This window comes from Aedes aegypti, chromosome 3 (genome assembly GCF_002204515.2).
Source record: "Aedes aegypti strain LVP_AGWG chromosome 3, AaegL5.0 Primary Assembly, whole genome shotgun sequence".
Lineage (NCBI taxonomy): Eukaryota > Metazoa > Arthropoda > Insecta > Diptera > Culicidae > Aedes > Aedes aegypti.
In genome coordinates this window covers 14896535-14915769 of record NC_035109.1, presented here as the reverse complement: position 1 = coordinate 14915769, position 19235 = coordinate 14896535, and the positions used below count along the sequence as shown (strand labels likewise).

The 19235-nt window shown below is 37.0% G+C and overlaps 2 protein-coding genes across 3 annotated transcripts in view; one reads left to right on the top strand and one right to left on the bottom strand.

Annotated features, from left to right (window-relative positions):
- The first annotated feature begins 244 nt into the window (after nt 1–244).
- On the top strand, nt 245–11098 carry LOC5570132 (immunoglobulin domain-containing protein oig-4). 2 transcript variants are annotated; one of them, XM_001653063.2, is made up of 5 exons: nt 245–392; nt 8414–8545; nt 8879–8950; nt 9921–10070; nt 10769–11098. In XM_001653063.2, exons 2-5 carry the CDS (start codon nt 8435–8437, stop codon nt 10925–10927), a joined length of 492 nt encoding a protein of 163 aa, XP_001653113.1. In that variant the 5' UTR covers nt 245–392; nt 8414–8434; the 3' UTR covers nt 10928–11098. The 2 variants fall into 2 exon arrangements, with proteins under 2 accessions (XP_001653113.1, XP_021706329.1); XM_021850637.1 differs by having other exon boundaries at nt 293–416.
- Nucleotides 10981–19235, bottom strand: part of LOC5570133 (guanine nucleotide-binding protein subunit beta-2) — a 23085-nt gene continuing 14830 nt past the window's right edge. The window contains exons 5-6 of the mRNA XM_001653064.2: nt 11321–11407; nt 10981–11263 (exon numbers count right to left, since the gene is read on the bottom strand). Of these exons, the coding sequence (XP_001653114.1) occupies nt 11157–11263; nt 11321–11407 (194 nt within the window). The 3' untranslated portion in view covers nt 10981–11156. The remainder of the gene's footprint in view (nt 11264–11320; nt 11408–19235) is intronic.

Genomic DNA, 19235 nt, shown 5'->3' with positions numbered 1-19235 from the left:
CGTCCTGCTACCAGTCCTATTATCATCCGAAAGTTACTACTTTTGGGAGTCACCCTTCCCTGGAAGGTACAACATTTTTGCGCTACATCCCTCCTGTTGTGTGAGCAAGACGTATGCGGCAGTGCCCGGTTTCTTTGGTGACGATTCGCGTTTCTGATTACCGTCAATTGGATAATGGAATGAGAGGCGATCGTGCTGATTCAATTTACGGTATGAAACTCCTCTAGCTAAGGTAGATCCCGTTGGCACCCAGATCGATTGCCGTAATCGTCCCCCGGTTTTCTTGGTTCTCATTTGACGACTTCGCAGTACAGTTCGAGAGATTGTTCGGGACGGTTGGTTTACGTGTGTGTCGGATCGTATGATCATCGGTCGTGGTCTAGATATTCAAGGTGAACGCTTTGCACCATTGTGATGTGATTATGCGATTACTTGGAGCCGTTTCACAATTGCAACAGACAGAAGCAATAGCAGTTATCTAGTGATTAGTCAAGAAGTACCAAATTCATATCAAATCAGATTGAACGATCATCAAGGAGTCATACAACATGTTTTGGGTCCTTAGAAGCGCATTAATACCTATCGTTTAATGTAACAGTTCGCTCGAAATGAAGCAAAGTTCCACAAAGTCTTTCGGGATTTCTTGGGAACGTCATTGATACATACATTGTCACAGTTCAACTCCGAACATGTGATCCTAAAATTCGTGTATAAAACGGCTATGGACTTGGACAATTTTTAAGTGTCTCACCGGAGATGCATAGTCCACATATTGGCATTTTTTCGATCATACAAATTTTATATTTCACAAATTTCAAAGTCTAGCACAGCTCAGGCATAGTTGAACAATTGTACAAGGATACAGAAGTCCCGCCATGTAGGCTGCACTTCATCTACACAGTTTCTGTGGAGAACGGTCTCGAAAGTATCGGTGAACTGCGTAGATAAAGAGCTGCAGTTTATAAGATCTGTTATAGTATGTTAAATTTTGAGCTACCAGCCGTGCACAAAATTTTCCTTTCGGAACACCAGACACCAATGGTTATGAGATGTTATCCAAGCCAAGGCAATGTGGGCTTTAACCTTCATAGTTTTCAGAGACTATGGGTGCATACTTTATTATTTCTAAATATTATTTCAAAAGTGATTAAAAAATGGATAATAGAAACCGACAATACTAATGAATCCGAGTGGAACCAAATATCGGCGAGGCGTGGAATCAGTCGTAGTAGCGAATCTGTTGTACAGATGGCAAGCAGCATGAAAAAATGATAGAATTTGAATTCAGTGCACCATAGAGGTGGCCCAGTTGTGAGGCCACCTTGCACCTATAATAGACCATAGGCCGTTGAGAATTTTCTGTACCGTAAAACGGGATAACTTTGATAGATTTTTCGAAGAAAAAAACTTGAATATTTAAGCATGCTGCTTCAAAGAATTATAGTTATATTTTAAAAACAAGTACTGACATCCTAGCTATCGATTGCAATTGATAGATTGCCAAAAGAGTTATTTTGGCGTAACTTTGATAATGCAATATAAATCGAACATAATTGATTGAATTAATTAACATTTATAGAGCATTGCACACTCTAGACGTTTAACGTTATATGGACATTTCTGAATTAGATTACAAAAAATGTCCCAGCTTGTGAAAATGCTTTTCGCTAAGAGATTTGAGACCAAAGACTGTCAAAGATACGTGTTCAACTATTCAAAACTACATCAAATAGTGATCGTGAACAGATTGTTTGTAAGCGTTTCGAAAATGCAAAAATCGTATTAATTTTTAATATTCGTTTATAAAGCTTTTAACCCTTCTATCGGCAGCTTCATTTTTTACCGCAGAAAAAAAAATCGCCATAACTTTTTTGTTTCTCGGTATTTTTGCGCCATTTTTTCACAAGTTCTCAAAAAACTCTTCTATTTCAAGAATCCATGTCGATATTTATGATTGGTGCTCTGGTTTTAAAGATATTCTAATGTTCCTTGGGGGATCGACACTTCCCATATAAAATGTCTTAGGCGGCCATTTAGTTTTAAGTTCATTTATCAAAAACATAAAATGTGGGCTACACAATGCCATGTAATAAGGAGCTACTCTGAAAAAATCTTCAAATTGGTAAAGTTTTCTTAGAGATATCTGAAAATTACAATGTGAGATTTTTTTAAGTTTTCAAGATCATTATTTGGCCAGCGTGATACCAACAACATAAATGCTCATTACTCAAAAACAGCTGCACTAAATTGCTTCATTTGTTTCACAACATACTTTCATTAATATATTGTTCCGAAGAGTGAATATCCGAATACGCTAAAAATTATGTAGGCTGAGATATATATATGGGTTATGGTTACGCGTCGGTCCCCCAAGGAATTACGGAATTTCTCTGGATCCAGATGACCAATGATCAATGTTGACACAGATCCTAAAACTAGAAGAATTTTTTGAGAACTTATTAGAAAACGGTGCAAAAGTACTGAGAAACAAAAAAGTTCTTGTGATTTGAATTTTTTCTTGTGGTGAAAAATGAAGCTGCTGGTAGGAGGGTTAATGTTTTCGATTCAAATGAAAACAGCTCTTACATGAAGTGTCATACTAATATTCTTTAATTTTGCAAAACTGCAACGTAACCGATTAACAGATATTCCGTTTAGTATGTGGTGGTTAGTATGATAGTGCGTTATCAAAGTTACCCGCATTATCAAAGATACCCCGTTTTACGGTACATACAGTGCTGTTCTGAATAACAGCAGCGCATGTCGATTGTCATACAAAATGCTCAACTTTGGCATACTCTAGTTCTCTCTTTGTTCTCTTTCTAGCAATTGGGATGAAATTTTCTCCACAGAACTACATACACTACCCACCATAAGTATGGAATCGCATCACCTAGTATTGCAACACCCTAGTTGAATATTGCAGCACCACCTAAAAAGTTTAGCATCACCTAAAAATATAACATTTATGAAGTAATATCTCGAAATCCTTACTTTCTACAAAGTTGCGGTCTTCAGCAAAGTTGTTCAGAAGCCTTATGGCGTACATTAGGTGAAAATTTTAATGCGTAATTTGGCCGCTGCATGTAATTTGGTAATATTCTAGCAGGATCTAGCTCATTATCCCGACCACCTAGAATGTTCGTGTCTTCAGTAAAAATGATCTGAAACTTAACCATCCAGTCGTCGCGTGGTTGACCATCGTCAAAACCACCACGCTGGTGTTGTGAACGAAAAGCGAAGTTTTTTCATCAGCGTTGTACTAAATACAACAGCGCGACGGCTGAAGTGTTAAAAGCAATTTGAGGCAGCACTGTTTAGTCAGCAATTTTGCCGCTACGTGGCGCTAGTGTACGTGGTAATGTTCTAGAAAGCTCTAACTCATGATCCTGATCAACTAGAAAGTTCGTGTCTTGGGCAAAGTTGTTTAGAAGCTTGGTAACAATTTGAGGCAGCTCTGTTTGGTTAGCAATTTTGCTGATAGCGCCACGGTTTACATGTAATTTGTTCATATTCTAGCAAACTTCAAGTCATGATCCTGGTCACCTAGGATATCCGTGTCTCCAGCAAAGTTGTTCAGAATTTGAAAGCAATTTGGGGTAGCACTGTTTGATTATTAATTTCAATGCTGCGTGGCGCTAGTGTGCGTGTAAATTTGGTCATATTCTAGCAGGCTCTAGCTCAGTGTTTCCCAAACTTTTTTGACTTTCGCCCCCTTGAGACCAATATTTATTGAAATCGCCCCCCTGATGTACAATTTAAACATTTCAGCATTGTTTTTTTCACATGGGCTTATCTGCATTCATTGATTTCTCTTCATCGCTGCTCTCTTTGCGGTATGGCAGAAAACTGATTCTCTTTTCGTAACATATTTTTGTGCTGTAGGATGAAGAATCACTATATCTTGCTTCTTTACCAAGAAATATTACAGATTTAGTTATTAGTGAAAGAGAGGATCGATGAAGAGAAATCGCTCATATCGGTTAGGCCCTATTGAAATAACAGTGTTGATTTGTACTACGCGTTAAGCTTACGTTGATGTATGGATCAATATGTCATCATAAGTATACCGAAAATGGATCAAATTTAACGGGTGTAGCAGTCAATCTTAATGCTTCAATAAATATACCCCAAAAAGAGTGTCGTCTTCAAAATTTTGGGTAATATAGTTAGTTCTGCATATACAATCTATAAATAAAACTAAAAAAATACCAGTAAACTCAGACTTTATTTATCAATTCATTCACTGAAATATAGCGTTCAATTTAGATTTTTTGAAGCTTTAATCCATGCAATTTTATGTCGCTCTGGTCTGTTTTAGTATTTTTATTATTGGAATCCGATTTTTGTCCACCAAAGTCACATAAAATTATTCATAAAATGATTTGTACTATAAATACTGGTTAGTATGCGTGTCAACAAAATATCAAAATGAGTACTTTAACAAACGTGTGAGAAATAATAAAAACTTAAGCCTTATTCTAAAGATTCCCTAACAAATAGCCACCAAACTTCACTTTGGACTTAGAAATAAAGTTCAAACATCGCCAAAAGTTCTCACATATTTTCGGCTTTCAAAACGCATTCAATATTATTTTTGGCAAAAACCATTCAGATCCTAAATGACAACCGTTAAATTTGTCTATCATAATTTAAAAACGAGCGTGTTTAGCGGTAATTAGTTAGGTGTCAAATAAATTCTTCCTCGAATGTATATGCTATCATTAAAATATGATTGTCTCCTACAAACTTTTAATCTATTTTTGTTTTTCGTTTGGCCCCAATTTCGCCCCCTTTCCAGCATTTTCGCCCCCCAAATTCAGTTTTACAAATTTTCGCCCCCCTGTACCTGAAAATCGCCCCCATGGGGGCGAATTCGCCCACTTTGGGAATCACTGCTCTAGCTCATCATCCTGGCCATATAGTATGTTCGTGTCTTCAGCAAAATTGTTCAAAAGCAATTTGAGGCAGCACTGTTTGGTAAGCAATTTTGATATTTGGATATTTTGAAGACAAACAAATACATACTATTGCTGATTATTGTATTATATTATATTACACCAAGTTTGTAATTTTGTCTATGTGTACAAGTTTTGGAAAAATAACTTCTTCTAAATATTCGTACTTCAAAAATTTTATATTCAAATTTATTGGTATTTCTCTCAAAACGACATTGTTGAATAGGATTTCATTAGTTGCTCATAGATTGAACTTCAAGTTATTTTTGACATGTAGCTCAAAGCAGGAAGCTGTTATACAGGTCTCAAAACTTGACCAATTTGTAACGAAATAAGCTATAGTTTACTTTATTCTTTCCAGTATTGTAATTTTGAAACGAATCGTGTAGCTTTGGTTTTCTTTCGGTATTCTGAGTAACAATAATGAAGACACTATTCTTCTTGATCTAGGTGACAAGCATCATAATATAAAACAGCTTGAAAAGCGATAAAATTTTACAATATACTTTTTAGTCCAATAAAAAATTCTGGTCAAGTTTGTTGAAAAGCAGAACATTGCAAATTATGAAGGTTTTGAGATATTTCATCGTATCAAGGAAAACGGTCCTTCATTTTTAAGAGTGTAGAAAACATTCAATAGAAGCATTGCAATACTTGATGTAGCGATAACATATAAACATGAATGACCCGATTTTGTCAGCCCATTTTTCAAAACATTTTCCAGGTCCCAATCGAAGTGCAAACAAATTATGAGAATTCTTGTAATGTACATTTATAATAACTTTAATTGGACGTAAAAAGATTTGTAGACTTGATTATGAAACGATGAGAGCTAAAAATTTTCCACAAAAAGAGGCTGACAAAATTGAGTCAGTTCTGTATACGCTGGGTGGTACTATTCCTAAGTCACCTAAAACCATCTAAAATACATTGTATGCACATTGAATTTAGCGAAACGTAGCAGCAAAATTGCTAACCAACCAGTGCTGCCCCTAATTGCTTTCAAGCTTCTGAACAACTTTGCTGAAAACACGAACTTTTTAAGTGGTAGAAATCTTGAGCTAGAACTTGCTATAATATGATCAAATGACATGCACACGTAGCGGCGAAATTGCAAACTAAATAGTGCTTTCTCAAATTATTTTCAAGCTTCTGAACAACTTTGCCGAAGACACGAACTTTCTAGGTGGTCGGGATAATGAGCTAAAGCTTGCTAAAATATTATCTAATAACATGCACACTAGCGCCACGTAGCGGCAAAAAAAAAATTCAAAATTTCACCTAATGAATGCCATAAGGTTGCTGAACAACTTTGCTGAAGATCGCAACTTGGCAGAAAGTAAGGATTACGAGATACTGCATCTAGTTTTTAAGTGATGCTAAACTTTTCGGGGTACTGCAATATTCAACTGGAGTGTTGCAATACTAGGTGATGCGATTCCACACTTATGGCGGGTGAAAAAAAGTTAAATTTTTCGTAAAAATAACATTTTTTCATTTTCATTTTTTTATTCTACAAACATTTTTAACATTGTTTGTTTGGATGTACGCTTATCCATTAGGTAGTGGTTGTTCAAATAGTAAGTGATATAACAATCAAACTGCTTCACCTAATATCTCACTTTTCCCTAGGAGCTCAGAAAATCGTAGTTCTGTATACAGATATTCTCTATAGAGAAAATATTAGCTCGATTGCTTGAAAGGGAACAAAACTAGAGCATGCCAAAGTTAAGCAGTTTGTATGAAAATCGGCATGCGCTGCTATTATTCAGAACAGCTCTGTACCTCGTTTCACTTTCTCAAAAAGATTTTACAAAATCGGGCTTTTATGTGCCAACACATCTTCTTCTTCTCCTTGGCATTACATCCTTACTGGGACAAAGCCTGCTTCTCAGCTTAGTGTTGAATGAGCACTACCACAGTTATTAACTGAGAGCTTTTTTTTGCCAAAGTTGCCAATTTCAAGGAGTCAAGGAAATAAAATTTCCATTACGAAAAGGTCCTGGACTGACCGGGCATCGAATCCAGACACTTTCAGCATGGCTTTGCTTCAAATTACCTAACTTTTATGATTGTAGTTTATTTTGCAATGGATCGTGCTGCCAACCGGGCGCTTAACAGAAAATGTTATGGAAAATAGACACCGTTGTGTTTTTTCGCCAAATCATGTCATCAACAACATACCCAGTCTCTAATCATCTGTTTTATGGTGAAAGGTTGTAAAAAATCTCAATTCATCACTTTCAAAACAACAAGTGGAATGATCGGGAAAGTAACGTCAAAATTGTGCTGTTCGAAATTATTGTTCGATCTCTGTTAGGGCAAACGCTCCCTTAGTGGAGGTAGCTCCAATAGTGGAGGTAGTGTGTTTTGGCATGTTACGCAGTAATAAATGATTATGTGATATTTTTCTGTGATGTAAGATGCGAAAATAATATAAGTAATCGAATAATATTCATGGAATTTAACCGTAAAACTATTTAAAACAATTATTTTGCTTAAGATTTTTGCTCCTTTGCACCTATAGTGGTGCATCAGTAGCCATAGTGGAGGGTCCCATAAGAAATCAATGGATTGCGCCATTAAAGGAACCATTCTTAAAACATACCTCCACTAAAGGAACAGTGTTCCTATTATTGGTGCAAGACTTTTTGCAGGGAAATTTCAAATGAATCGTGATTTTTATACATATAAATGATAGAAGGATTTGGAATCTATCGACTGATGCATTAAAATCATATATTTTATGATTTTATCACCGTGTTTTACCAGTTTTCCCTTAGGTGCACCACTAATGGTACATTTGCCCTAAGTTTTTTCGAAATGTATCAAATTCTCAGGGTGTCAACAAATTGCAACGTTTCATCAATCGGCATAGTGTTTTTCACTCAAAACTAGTTTATTTCATAGAAATTGACAAGGTGCGTTCTGCCCCGGCAGTGCATATCACCCCAGGAAGCCCTACATATCGGAAACGATTCAAACATAAGAAAGTTATTCATTTGCCTTATAATTTTAACTCCCTTCAACCTAATCTGGCCAGGGTACTCCTATGCGGGCCATTCTCATAAGAAATCAATGTGATTGGCCAATTTAGGAAACGAAGCTAAATCTCTGGTCGAAACTGGTGCTAGTTGCCTATATTGATCAACGAGATTTACAGAGCAAAAAATGGTTTTAGTCAGTTCCGATATTTTTCATGCATACTATGGATTGAAAATTTACGTTTGATATATTTGTGGTATGAATAGGGCTTCTCATATATTTTTTAAAGACATTTCCTCTTAAGGTGGCCAAAACTAGTGCACTACTTTATTTAAGTTGATTGCTTCTGTAAGACTACATTTACGCTTTCAAAAATCAATCGATATAACTGGCTATTGTACTGTTTTCGCTTTTATTTTGTTGTGATTGAATTATTATAATGTTTATGTATGTTACAAAATACTATTTAGAAATCCACCATTACCGATAGAATGAAGGTTGCGCCGAAAGCATGGATGGTACTGTGTGTGGTGATTCTAATCATGCTAGCTGGAGACGTAAATGCGCGGCGTGGACGCGCCCGAGGACGCACCAAATCAAGGGTAAGCCAATATGAAATAAGGTGCAAGCGCCGGTGAACTCAAAAAGGTGACTCCAGAAGTTAGTGTGTTTTGGCGCTACAAAGCGTGCTCAGGACGGAGACATTTGCCCCATTATATAAATAAGTTCACTATGGTTTGAAAGTGGCACAATATAACTGATAGATGGCATTCTAAGTGGAAAATTATCGCGAGCAGCCTCGGTGTATATGACAATCACCTCTTTTTCTGCGCACCGGCGACCTGCGTTATGTGTTCTTTTGAAATCGTTTTCAGGATTTTACTGGTTTATGTTGTGGTGTGTTTCTCACATTTTGACTTTATGTTTATTTTCAGATGCAAATCGGTTTACCAATTACCGGAAAGTACCGAGATCCGGAATCCGATCAGTACTATAACAATAACAACGTGTGTTGAGTACTATAAAACTCTGTCAGCTCTTCACAACTCGAGAAAGAGAAGCTATACACTCAGAAACGGTTCTTTTTTTAATCAAATCAAACTAAATCATACATTCCTAAGACAAGACTTTTATAGATGTTGTTTTTCGAAGTAAAATATTTCAGAATCCAAAGATGGCCTTCAAAATTGACAACCTGTGCCCTTATCTACATCCCCGCGGCTACAAAGCAAAGCCATGCTGAAGGTGTCTGGGTTCGATTCCCGGTCGGTCCAGGATCTTTTCGTAATGGAAATTTCTTTGAATTCCCTGTGCATTGAGTATCACCTTCCACACGATATACGAATGCGAAAATGGCAACTTGGGCAAAGAAAGCTCTCAGTTAATAACTGTGGAAGTGCTCATTGAACACCAAGCTGAGGAGCAGCTAGTGTTCAATGAGCACTAGTCCCAGTAAGGACGTAATGCCAAGAGGAAGAAGTCCGTATAGTACATGTGTGGATATTATCCTAGCTGCAAGGTTCTGAGAGGTCACTCGTTACGCTTATAGGTCTGATGACCTATACCTCAAGACCAAGTATTTCTTAGATTGTTTAAAACGGTTGTTTTTATCAAATCTAGCTAGAATATAGCTAAATAATCCCGTAGGGATGTTCATGGCTGACTAAGAATATCAAGGCAAATTAGCATAAAGCTGACATAGCTTTACACAAACTTTGTCAAACAAGTCTTGTGTTCAGTCTATTTTCATATCAATCTACAAAATTTTATACAAACTTAATTTTGAGGTCGAAAACTTCATTATATAACAAAAATCTCATTTTCATAATGATTATATTTACGTAAATTCTATTTCCGTACCCCAGCTCATACCGTAAATGCAGATTTCAATACACCTCTAAAAATAATACAAGGTTGTGAAGAGCTGACAAAGGTATTCCCCAGCGCGACAGATTTCATCAAACCAATCCATTCCAGGGTGCAAAGATCACATTGGCCTCCCATTTCGATTATGAATACGTATTGGGGCACAAAATAGCGTTCCTGTGCGTGGCTCGTGGCACCCCTCGGCCGACAATCACGTGGTTCAAAGACGGAGTGGAAATCTTCAGTCATCTCTACTTGCATGTACGTATCAGCGACAAATTGTTACATAGGGGAAGGGGTGGTAAAATGAACACCTTAAGGAAATCATCTTGTTTCTGATAGAAAAACGAGAAATTTGTATAGTTCTATCGCACAACACCCAAAATAGGGAAGTAATCTATAGCAGCGACATGGATTCAGACTAAAATAGCTAAATTTTCACATATTTTCATCGCTATCAAAAAGCGATGCAAACGTTCATTTTACCTGCACTATGTGGGTAAAATGAACAGCGGTTGGTGGTAAAATGAACACCACGCAGAAAACGTGAGCAAAACAAATATTTCTGAAAATTTTCATCGCCCCACCGAAAATACATCCATTAATGATTGTATCCCACTGAAAAAGAATTCTAAAGGTATCATATTTGACATCAAATCATAACGATATTCACCTCACTGAAAAACCTCAAGTCTTCCGAGCTTAAAGTTACGTCAGTTCTAATTTTCAAACGTGGTTTTCTAAAATCTTAGTTTTCGTTGATATTTTCACTTCAATTGACCTCCGTATCAACTCTAACACTCAGATTTATGCTCTAAATCGTCCGTGCGTGATAACAATTCATCGAAATTTGTTTTTTCTCTGTAAAAGGAACGGTGTTCATTTTACCACCCCTGTTCATTTTACCACCACTTCCCCTACCCCTAATTGAATGATGGAAATTTTTCATTTGAATTTAGGTACACGAGTGGTACATCGGAAAGGACAAGGTGAAATCCAAGATAGAGATAGATCCTGCAACGCAGATGGACGCCGGAGTGTACGAGTGTACGGCAGATAACATGTACTCGATTGACCGGAGGAGTTTTAAGACCGATTTCTCGATTGCATTCGATTGAATCTGCTCATTGGATGATGGACTGTGTTTTCAGTGATAGAATAGTTGTAAAGGTTAAGCTTACGATTAAGGCGGTGTAATAATTCTTATTGCTTCCATGATTTCAAAGGAAGTTTCAAAAATTAGAAAGAACATGACAAAGTCACCAAAAATAGATATCAATAACATGCAATGGTTCTTCATTGTAGATATCGATCCGACTGTCCTCGACTGTTCGATTCACAGAGAGTTTACACCCAGATGCGAACGTGTTGATCCCAGCTGCAGGATGCCAAAGCCATCCCATTCGGAGCCATGCAGATCGATGTGACGCGGTTCTCGTGACCGCTCAGAGTGCCTAAAAAAGATGAAATGGTTATTGTAGATAGTTGTAAATGATCAATTTTCAGCCTACTGTTATGCTGTCCTTTCATAGTGTCCCAAATGTGAACGTTGTTGTCGTCCGATCCGCATAGTATGTATCTTCCGCTCAACGATAAAGCTTTATAACAAAAAAAGGAACAATTTAGACTGGATATAATATAAAAACAGTAGAACATTTATTTGGTTTTTCAATAGCATGGGCACGCTCAAGTATATCAATATTTGTGCGAACATGTAAGCTTCGTCCTGGTGCCACATAACAACATAATGAGTAAGATTCAGCTCTGAAATGTTCTTAAAAACTGGTTTTACTCGGTATTTGATTTTAATCGTTCAATATTATACTGATTAGTACGTACAAGCAAGAGGGCCAAGATGGTCAGAAAAAGTCGAATGACACCTCCCCAGAAATTTATTGTTCGAGAACTAGCAGAGTCAGAACCAGGTTCGGGAGCGAAAATGAAACACGTCTTTACTACTGAAAGGCTACACGCCAAGAGAGCGAAATTTTATTCAAATTCTAAAACATAAGAAAAACGGATTGCTGTGATCGTTTCCCATGGCAACGCCTGGCCAACGTCTGCGCTATGTTGCTCCTCGCGACCCAGTGGAAATGGAACGTTGATGTTGCACATAGTTGTGCTTCCTCCAACACTCCTCCTCAACATCAACTGTCTCCGTATTCTCGCAATCATAAAATACGTCTTCCGATGCGTCATCGTACTGACCATCAGAGATCGAATCGAATTCGTCACCACCGCTCGCAGGCTTTTTCTTCACGGTAGTAGTTCCTTCCTTTTGAATCTTGCTTCCTCGATACTTCCGTTCTTTAATCATCTCTGGGCCAAAAAAACCGACCTTCATGACACTCTCTTTCAAAACGTTCAAAGTATACAATCCTCCAACATTATCAGCAATTGCAATAGTTTCACCTCTGAACACTAGTTGGCATTGCTTCTCGTCGAATTCAGCTTTTACCTTCTTCGCCGCTAGTTTTGAAACGGAAACCAAGTTCTCCTTCAGCGCAGGGGCATACAAAACGTCCGTCAACGTAACCGACACTTTTTGATTTCGACCAACTACGCAGTCAATCGTACAGTCCCCAATTCCACCGGTGCGTATCTTTCTCCCACTCGCAGTCGAAATAACCGGGCAAACACTCGTGTCTAACTTCGAAAACGCTTTACGGTTGTTAGCCATGTGCGACGTCGCGCCAGAGTCTACCACCCACGTGTTCGCGTCACGCGCACCACTGCTAATCATAAAGGTGAACGAATAGTTTTCACTTTCGCGCACTATCTTAGCTTCATCTGTCTTCTTTTCCTTTTTCTCACCTCTTTCTTCCAGGAACGCTTTGCAGTTTCGCTTCATGTGACCTTCCAGCCCACAAAAGTAGCAAACTACATCTTTCCGACGCGTGCTTCCACTGGTCCGCAACACCTGTTCGTCCAAACTACTCCTTCGATTCCCTTGCTTATCCGCTTCATCTATCAGCTTCACCTTGACCAAATCGAGAGTGAGCTCCTCCTCGTTCCGGGCCTCCAAAGCAGTAGTCAGCGGATTGAACGAATCCGGCAAGCCACGCAAAATTAACGCCACTTTGAGACACTCTCTCATTTCGAAGCCAGAATTTTCGAGTCGAACGTACAACTTTTCGATGCCAGCCAGATATGCCTCCATGTCGTCACCGCACTGGTAATTCTGGTTCGTAATTTGCTTCAGCAACGTTACCTTCTGTCCCAACGACGCCTTCTGATGGTGGTCCTTCAATGCCGACCACGTCCCTTGCCGTCGTTTTCCCTCGAATAAGCCCGTACTGGCTCTCGTCCACCGTCAGCTGGATCGTGGCCAACGCTCTTTCGTCTCCTTCGCGCCACGCATCCGTCACCGGGTCGGGTGGAGTACCGGGGTCAACATACTTCCACATTTGCTCGCGTCGTAGCAGTGCTTGCATCGAGAAACACCACGCCTCGTAGCTCGTGTTGGTCAGCTTCACGATTCGTGCCCACTCCATCTTCAGACAGCTTCCGGAAAACAGGGAACTTCTCACCTGAGCTATATTTTCTGGAACGGCTTCAGCTTCTCATTTCCGCGGGTCATGGTTTCCCATGGCAACGCCTGGCCAACGTCTGCGCAGCTATGTTGCTCCTCGCGACCCAGTGGAAATGGAACGTTGATGTTGCACATAGGGAAAGTGTACCAGTTATGGCCATAGTAGTTCCCTATTTGGCCATATGTAAAATTTTAATAACTATCACATTTTAAATGTTTTTGAATGTATTTACATCAAGATATATGTTAAATCTAACTACTGCAACACACAAACATTTTCAAAATTTGAAGACATTAAAGTAATCACGTATGGCGAAATAGGGACTCACTATGTCCATAACTGGTACACCTACCCTAGTTGTGCTTCCTCCAACATTTATAACATGAAATTATGTCGAATTATGTAGATTTTTATTCATGGACTTTTCTTCGAATCAGCAGAGTTTATTTAAAAGTGATATTTGAATAAAAATTTCACTTTTAAATTTTAGAGGAAATTCATAAAGAATTCAACTAAAAATCTATTAAAATTATATTTAGATTTGTTTTATTATTTCCATGGGCGAAATTCGAGTGTAAATCTTTGGCAGAACTCTTACAGAATGTTCTAGTAAATTCCTAAAGAATCCAGAAGTTTTACAAAATAATTCTGTCAGAATTCGAGAAGTAATAATAAACATATTTCTCATAGGAGTTTCGAATAGTATTATTGAAAAAAAAATGTTTGATAGAGCTTCTAAAGGAGACGATCCTAATGAAAAATCTAGCTTACTCCATAAAGGAATACTTCAAGCTATTTTTGAAAACATCAAGTGAGTCTTCCCTAGATATTATTTTTCATACTTGCAGCCAGCAATTGGTCAAAGATTTAATTACAAAAACTGACAGAATTTCGACAAATATTCTCTTATAAATTTTGCCGTAAGAAATAATTGGCAATTTCCTTGAGAAATTCTTAACAATGAATATTTTTGCAAGAAATTTTATTAGGAATTCTGTTGAAAATTTATATTGATGTTTCTTTGAGAATTCTGTTATATTTTTTCAGGTATTTTGGCAGGAACAGCTTCACGCCCTTAAGTCCCCGTAAAAAATCTCCAGAAATTTTGCAAAATCATACAGTATCGGACATATAAAATTTTGGTGTGTTCTCCCATACAAAATTATCAAATTCTGATAGCTATATCTCCGCCATTCCTCAACCGATTCTTTTCCGTGTCGAACTACAAAATACTTCAATTTTTGAGAACTACTGAAAAAAATTGTGTAAGAAGCTTTGAATCAAAAGTTACAGAATTTTGACAATAAAAATGCAGCAAGACCAAAAGTGAGCAAGAAAACAACGCATAGAAATGTCTTGGCATCTTCAGTGCATTTATTGATTGAGTGATAAGTAACAAATTTGCAGAAGACAACAAGATGGTTCGATGCTTTATCATATTGCTACATAACCTTTTTTTTATCTTGGTGCATTTTTATTAGCAAAATGCAGCCTATCTGTAGTTTTTCAATTCCATTGTTTAACACAACTTTTTCAATAGTTCTCAAAAGTACGATGCTGTATTCTGATATGCTCTCAACATAATTTCTGTGTGATTGTTTATGATTTCTCTGAAGGCAAAACCCAGAATAGCTCCTTAGATTAATCTATGAAGATATCCAGATAATCCAGTAAGCTTTCGGGATATGTTGCCCTACAAGAAACCCTTTAAATAGTATCTGACATTGTTCTTAAAGACATTGTTAGAATAAGTTCTAATCATTTCTGATAGATTTCCAAAAGAAATTTATGTTAGATCTCATTAATGAACTTGCTTTTTTGAAAGGATTGGGTTGTTTAAAAAATCCCTTCAAAAATCTTGATATGATTTACGATGGAATTCATAGTAGAATCTTGGAATGAAATATTAGGGAAATCACTGGAAAAAAAATGTTTGCGAGAACAGCTGGGGCCCAGATAGCCGTAGCGGTAAACGCGCAGCTATTCAGCAAGACCAAGCTGAGGGTCGTGGGTTCGATTCCCACCGGTCGAGGATCTTTTCGGGTTTGCAATTTTCTTGACTTCCCAGGGCATAAAGTATCATCGTACCTGCCACACGATATACGCATGCAAAAATGGTCATTGGCATAGTAAGCTCTCAGTTAACCCGTATAGGCCTGAGTGAAAGCAAAAATGCTAAAACCCTCACCACTCAGCGAATACTAAACGGATTCAAATAATATTTTGTCAGTATACTGGCTCACATATCTAGTTTCTAAAAGTAGCCAGAGAATTTCGGAAATGTTGCTGTGGCAGGAGTTATTCCGGTGGGTCTCTGGGTCAGGTCGGGTGAAAATGGTGTCGTGGTTTTGTGCCCCTGTAGGTAGGCAAATTTCAAGTCACAGATAATTTCAGGAATCGTCTATAATGTAGCTACTATACCAAGGAGTTTTAAGTAAAACGCATCAATGTAAAACTTTTGAGAAATTATTTAATTGGATAACCTTATGTATTGCATTTGTTTAATACTTCAAATAATCATTTTCCTGTCCCCGGGCGCCTCAAATTAAAGTGGTCAATTTGTATCTAAACATCTTTGTCAAGATTATGGGAATGCTTTTCAGTGAACTGCTATGTTTGATCTCTACTTCAAGAGAATTGAAACGGTTTAATATGCAACAAATCTATAGCCGGTTCTTCCGGGCATTAAGTCCGAGTAGTCACATCTGGTACTCTCTAAACAGTGAAAAACTCTTTATTTGGGATGTTGATTATCAGATCTTAATGATTTATGCAAATTAAAATTATTGCCATCACAAATCAATAAAGTTAACTTGTCATGTCCCAAAAAATCGCCCTTTTTTACCCGACTTGACCCAGTGACCCACTGGAATTACTCTGGCCACAGGAATATTCCCGAGTTCCTTTGGCCACTTTTAGAAATTAGATATGTGAGCCAGTATACTGACAAAATATTATTAGAATCCGTTATGTATTCGCTGATCGGTGAGGGTTTTAGTATTTTTGCTTTCACTCAGGCCTATACGGGTTAATAATTGTGGAAGTGCTCATAAGAACACTAAGCTGAGAAGCAGCAGGCTCTGTCCCAGTGGGGACGTAACGCCAGAAAGAAGAAGAACAGCTGAAAAATGTTTTTTTTTCAAATGTTCCTGGAAGAAGCAATGGAGAAATCTCTGAGATAATTTATAAATAATTAACTCAAGATAATTTTGGATGACTGGAGTAATATCTAACATCAATTTCTGAAGATGTTTCTGATAGAATAAATCCGAGAAATCTCTTGGTAGATTCTCAGAATAAAGTCGTGTAAGATTCTCCATAGAAATATCTTAAAAAATATTTGCAGTAGTCTCTAGCTTGGACCACACTATTTAAAAATTCTCGTATAGACGCTTGAAGAATTTTTTAATTATCGACTGTATGAATTATTCCGGGAACTACTAGAAGATTTATTAAAGAACTTCATAAAATATTATGGGAAACAATAAGAACTTTAAGAATATCCCCAAAGGAGGTTGAGTGGATTAGGGAAAAAAATACTAGGTACAGGAAGTATTTCTGCAAAAGTTACTGTTGGATTTCTACTTTTTGGAGAAACCTGCACGAGACCTCCCCGAAGAAATAATAGAGGTGTTTCTAGAAATGATTTCGAAAGAATCACTGATTAACACAAAATGAATTCCTCAAGAATATTTTAAATACCAATACAGGTATGTTCCGTTTTTATCACGTTCCGATTTTGTCACGCTCCGATTTTGTCACGTTCCGATTTCGTCAACAAATTATTCCGTTTTTATCAACACACAAAAATGTATTATTTTTAATTTTCAAAATGTTTAGAATATAAACTATAAGTATTTAGTTTGAAACAATTGAAATGCTTTTTGATAGCCTCAGAGTTGAATTTTTGGCATTACGGTAATATTGAGCATCTACATACATACATGGTAGGTGTAAAGTCAAATACAATTCAATAAGGTTTGACTCCTTTGTATGCACTAATCAATTGGAGTTTTCAAACTTAGCTTGGTCTGTTGGACAAGATTGGCCCATCCATCAACAATCGAGAGTTGCTTTGGACACGTCCTAACAACAACTGGAATTGGTGATTAGTTGAATACGTATTTAAAAGAGTTGCAGTGACCTTTTCTTTTTCTTATATAACATGGCATATACCTCCTCTCATTCCATGGTATGATTTTTGGTATGAAAATAAAAAAATAATTTATATGGCACATAAGATATCTCAAATCCCTCTGCCTCCCCTCCTAACCGCCAACATGAATTATGGACGATCCCATATATGTTCAGTTTTTTTTTTTTTTTTTGATAAGGGATGCACTTGGGAATAAACTCAAGAATATTTGGGCAACGGCAAGAGACATGATCGAGTTTACTTTATTTTTGATAAAACTGTCGACCTTGTCATATTATGGACATTATCTCTCAAACTCGATAGTATTGCACAAATTATAGCAAACAGCCCACGGTGTCTTTTTCATGTAACTTTATAACAAAAAAATCGGCATGTCTCAAATTTGAACCAATGAAAGACAAGACCTTCCCCTTTCATTTGCTGCTAATACGAAAATAATCCATCGGGGGGTCTAGTGCAATTTTTTTTTTTTTGAAATTTTGTTATCTGTAATATTATTTTAAATGCACCGTAAATTAATCAATTTAGGTGAGGTAAACTGTTGAAACGGATTTAGATGGAAATGTTGCAAAAATCTAGTGTCAATATCTTGTAGATTATGTTCTATACAGCTCTAGACCTAAAAATTTACAGGCCGAGGCCGAAATTTAAATTTTCATTTTGCTTTTTTTGCTTTCATTCATTGTTGAAATTTGCATAGCTTCTAAAGCTAAGTATGTCAAACAACCTGTTTTAAATTTTTATTTGTAACTCAAGAGCCATATTCATCTCTCTGACTTGGTATAGGAACAAGCGATCGAAAGACAAAAGGTCGAAAGGACAATAAGTCGAAATACAGAAGGAAGACAAGACAAATGGTCGAAAATGCAAAAGGTCAAAAGAACCAAAGGTTGAAAGTGATTTGCATTATGGGAAATTAAATAATTTTTGAAAGAAGTTTATTGACCTTTTATCCCCTTTTTATTCCTTCTCGAACTTTTGCCCTTTCGACCTTATGTCATAGATTCTAGAAAATTGACAAGTTCACATTTGTGCCAATGACAGACGCAATATAATATTTCATAAATCCAATATTCTAACCCAATTGCAATAGCAATGCAATATTGACACTATTGTCCTTGTGTTTGTTGTGAGAATTGACAGAACATTGCTTTTGTTTGCAATGGTAAAACAAACAGAATTGCTGACAAATATTCTCAGATTAGCAGCCAGTCTAGGGCTGAAAATCTCTTAAATGAAGATAAGAATATTAATAATAATGCTGATGAATATACACTTCCTTTTTAAATTGATGGTAGGAAAAGTGCAAATGAATTCATACAAACATCGGAAGGTTTCATTCATAACAAATCTACCTGTGAAAGATTGATGGTGTGATCGTAATATTTTGCTTAGAGATCTCAATAAGTGCTGTAATGTTTAGTTTTAGCATAGTTTTATTAGAGTTGTTCGGAATTCTCTAGTAATTCATAAAACAAATACATTAAATCAGCTTTGAAAATGTTACTCAGTAACTTTACGATTGCTAGCTTAATAACAAAATCATACGAAGCTTTAAAAAAAATCAGGTGAATCTTAAAAGTCTCCGATTATACAAAAAAAGAGCCAAAAACGGTGATCTTTAGTGCATACAGACTTGTTTGCTATTTATATCCAGCAGAACTGAAATACTATGTTTCGTATAGCTATGTTGTGTTCAAAACTTCTAAAAGCGCCAGTTCGAACGACTTTTGATGC

Bases quoted from the DNA above. Each gene is read 5' to 3' on its own strand.
- LOC5570132 (XM_001653063.2), top strand. From the start codon at position 8,435: ATGAAGGTTGCGCCGAAAGCATGGATGGTACTGTGTGTGGTGATTCTA. The intron at 8,546-8,878 runs GTAAGCCAATAT...GTTTATTTTCAG, and splicing joins GAGGACGCACCAAATCAAGG to ATGCAAATCGGTTTACCAAT. The intron at 8,951-9,920 runs GTGTGTTGAGTA...AATCCATTCCAG, and splicing joins AGTACTATAACAATAACAAC to GGTGCAAAGATCACATTGGC.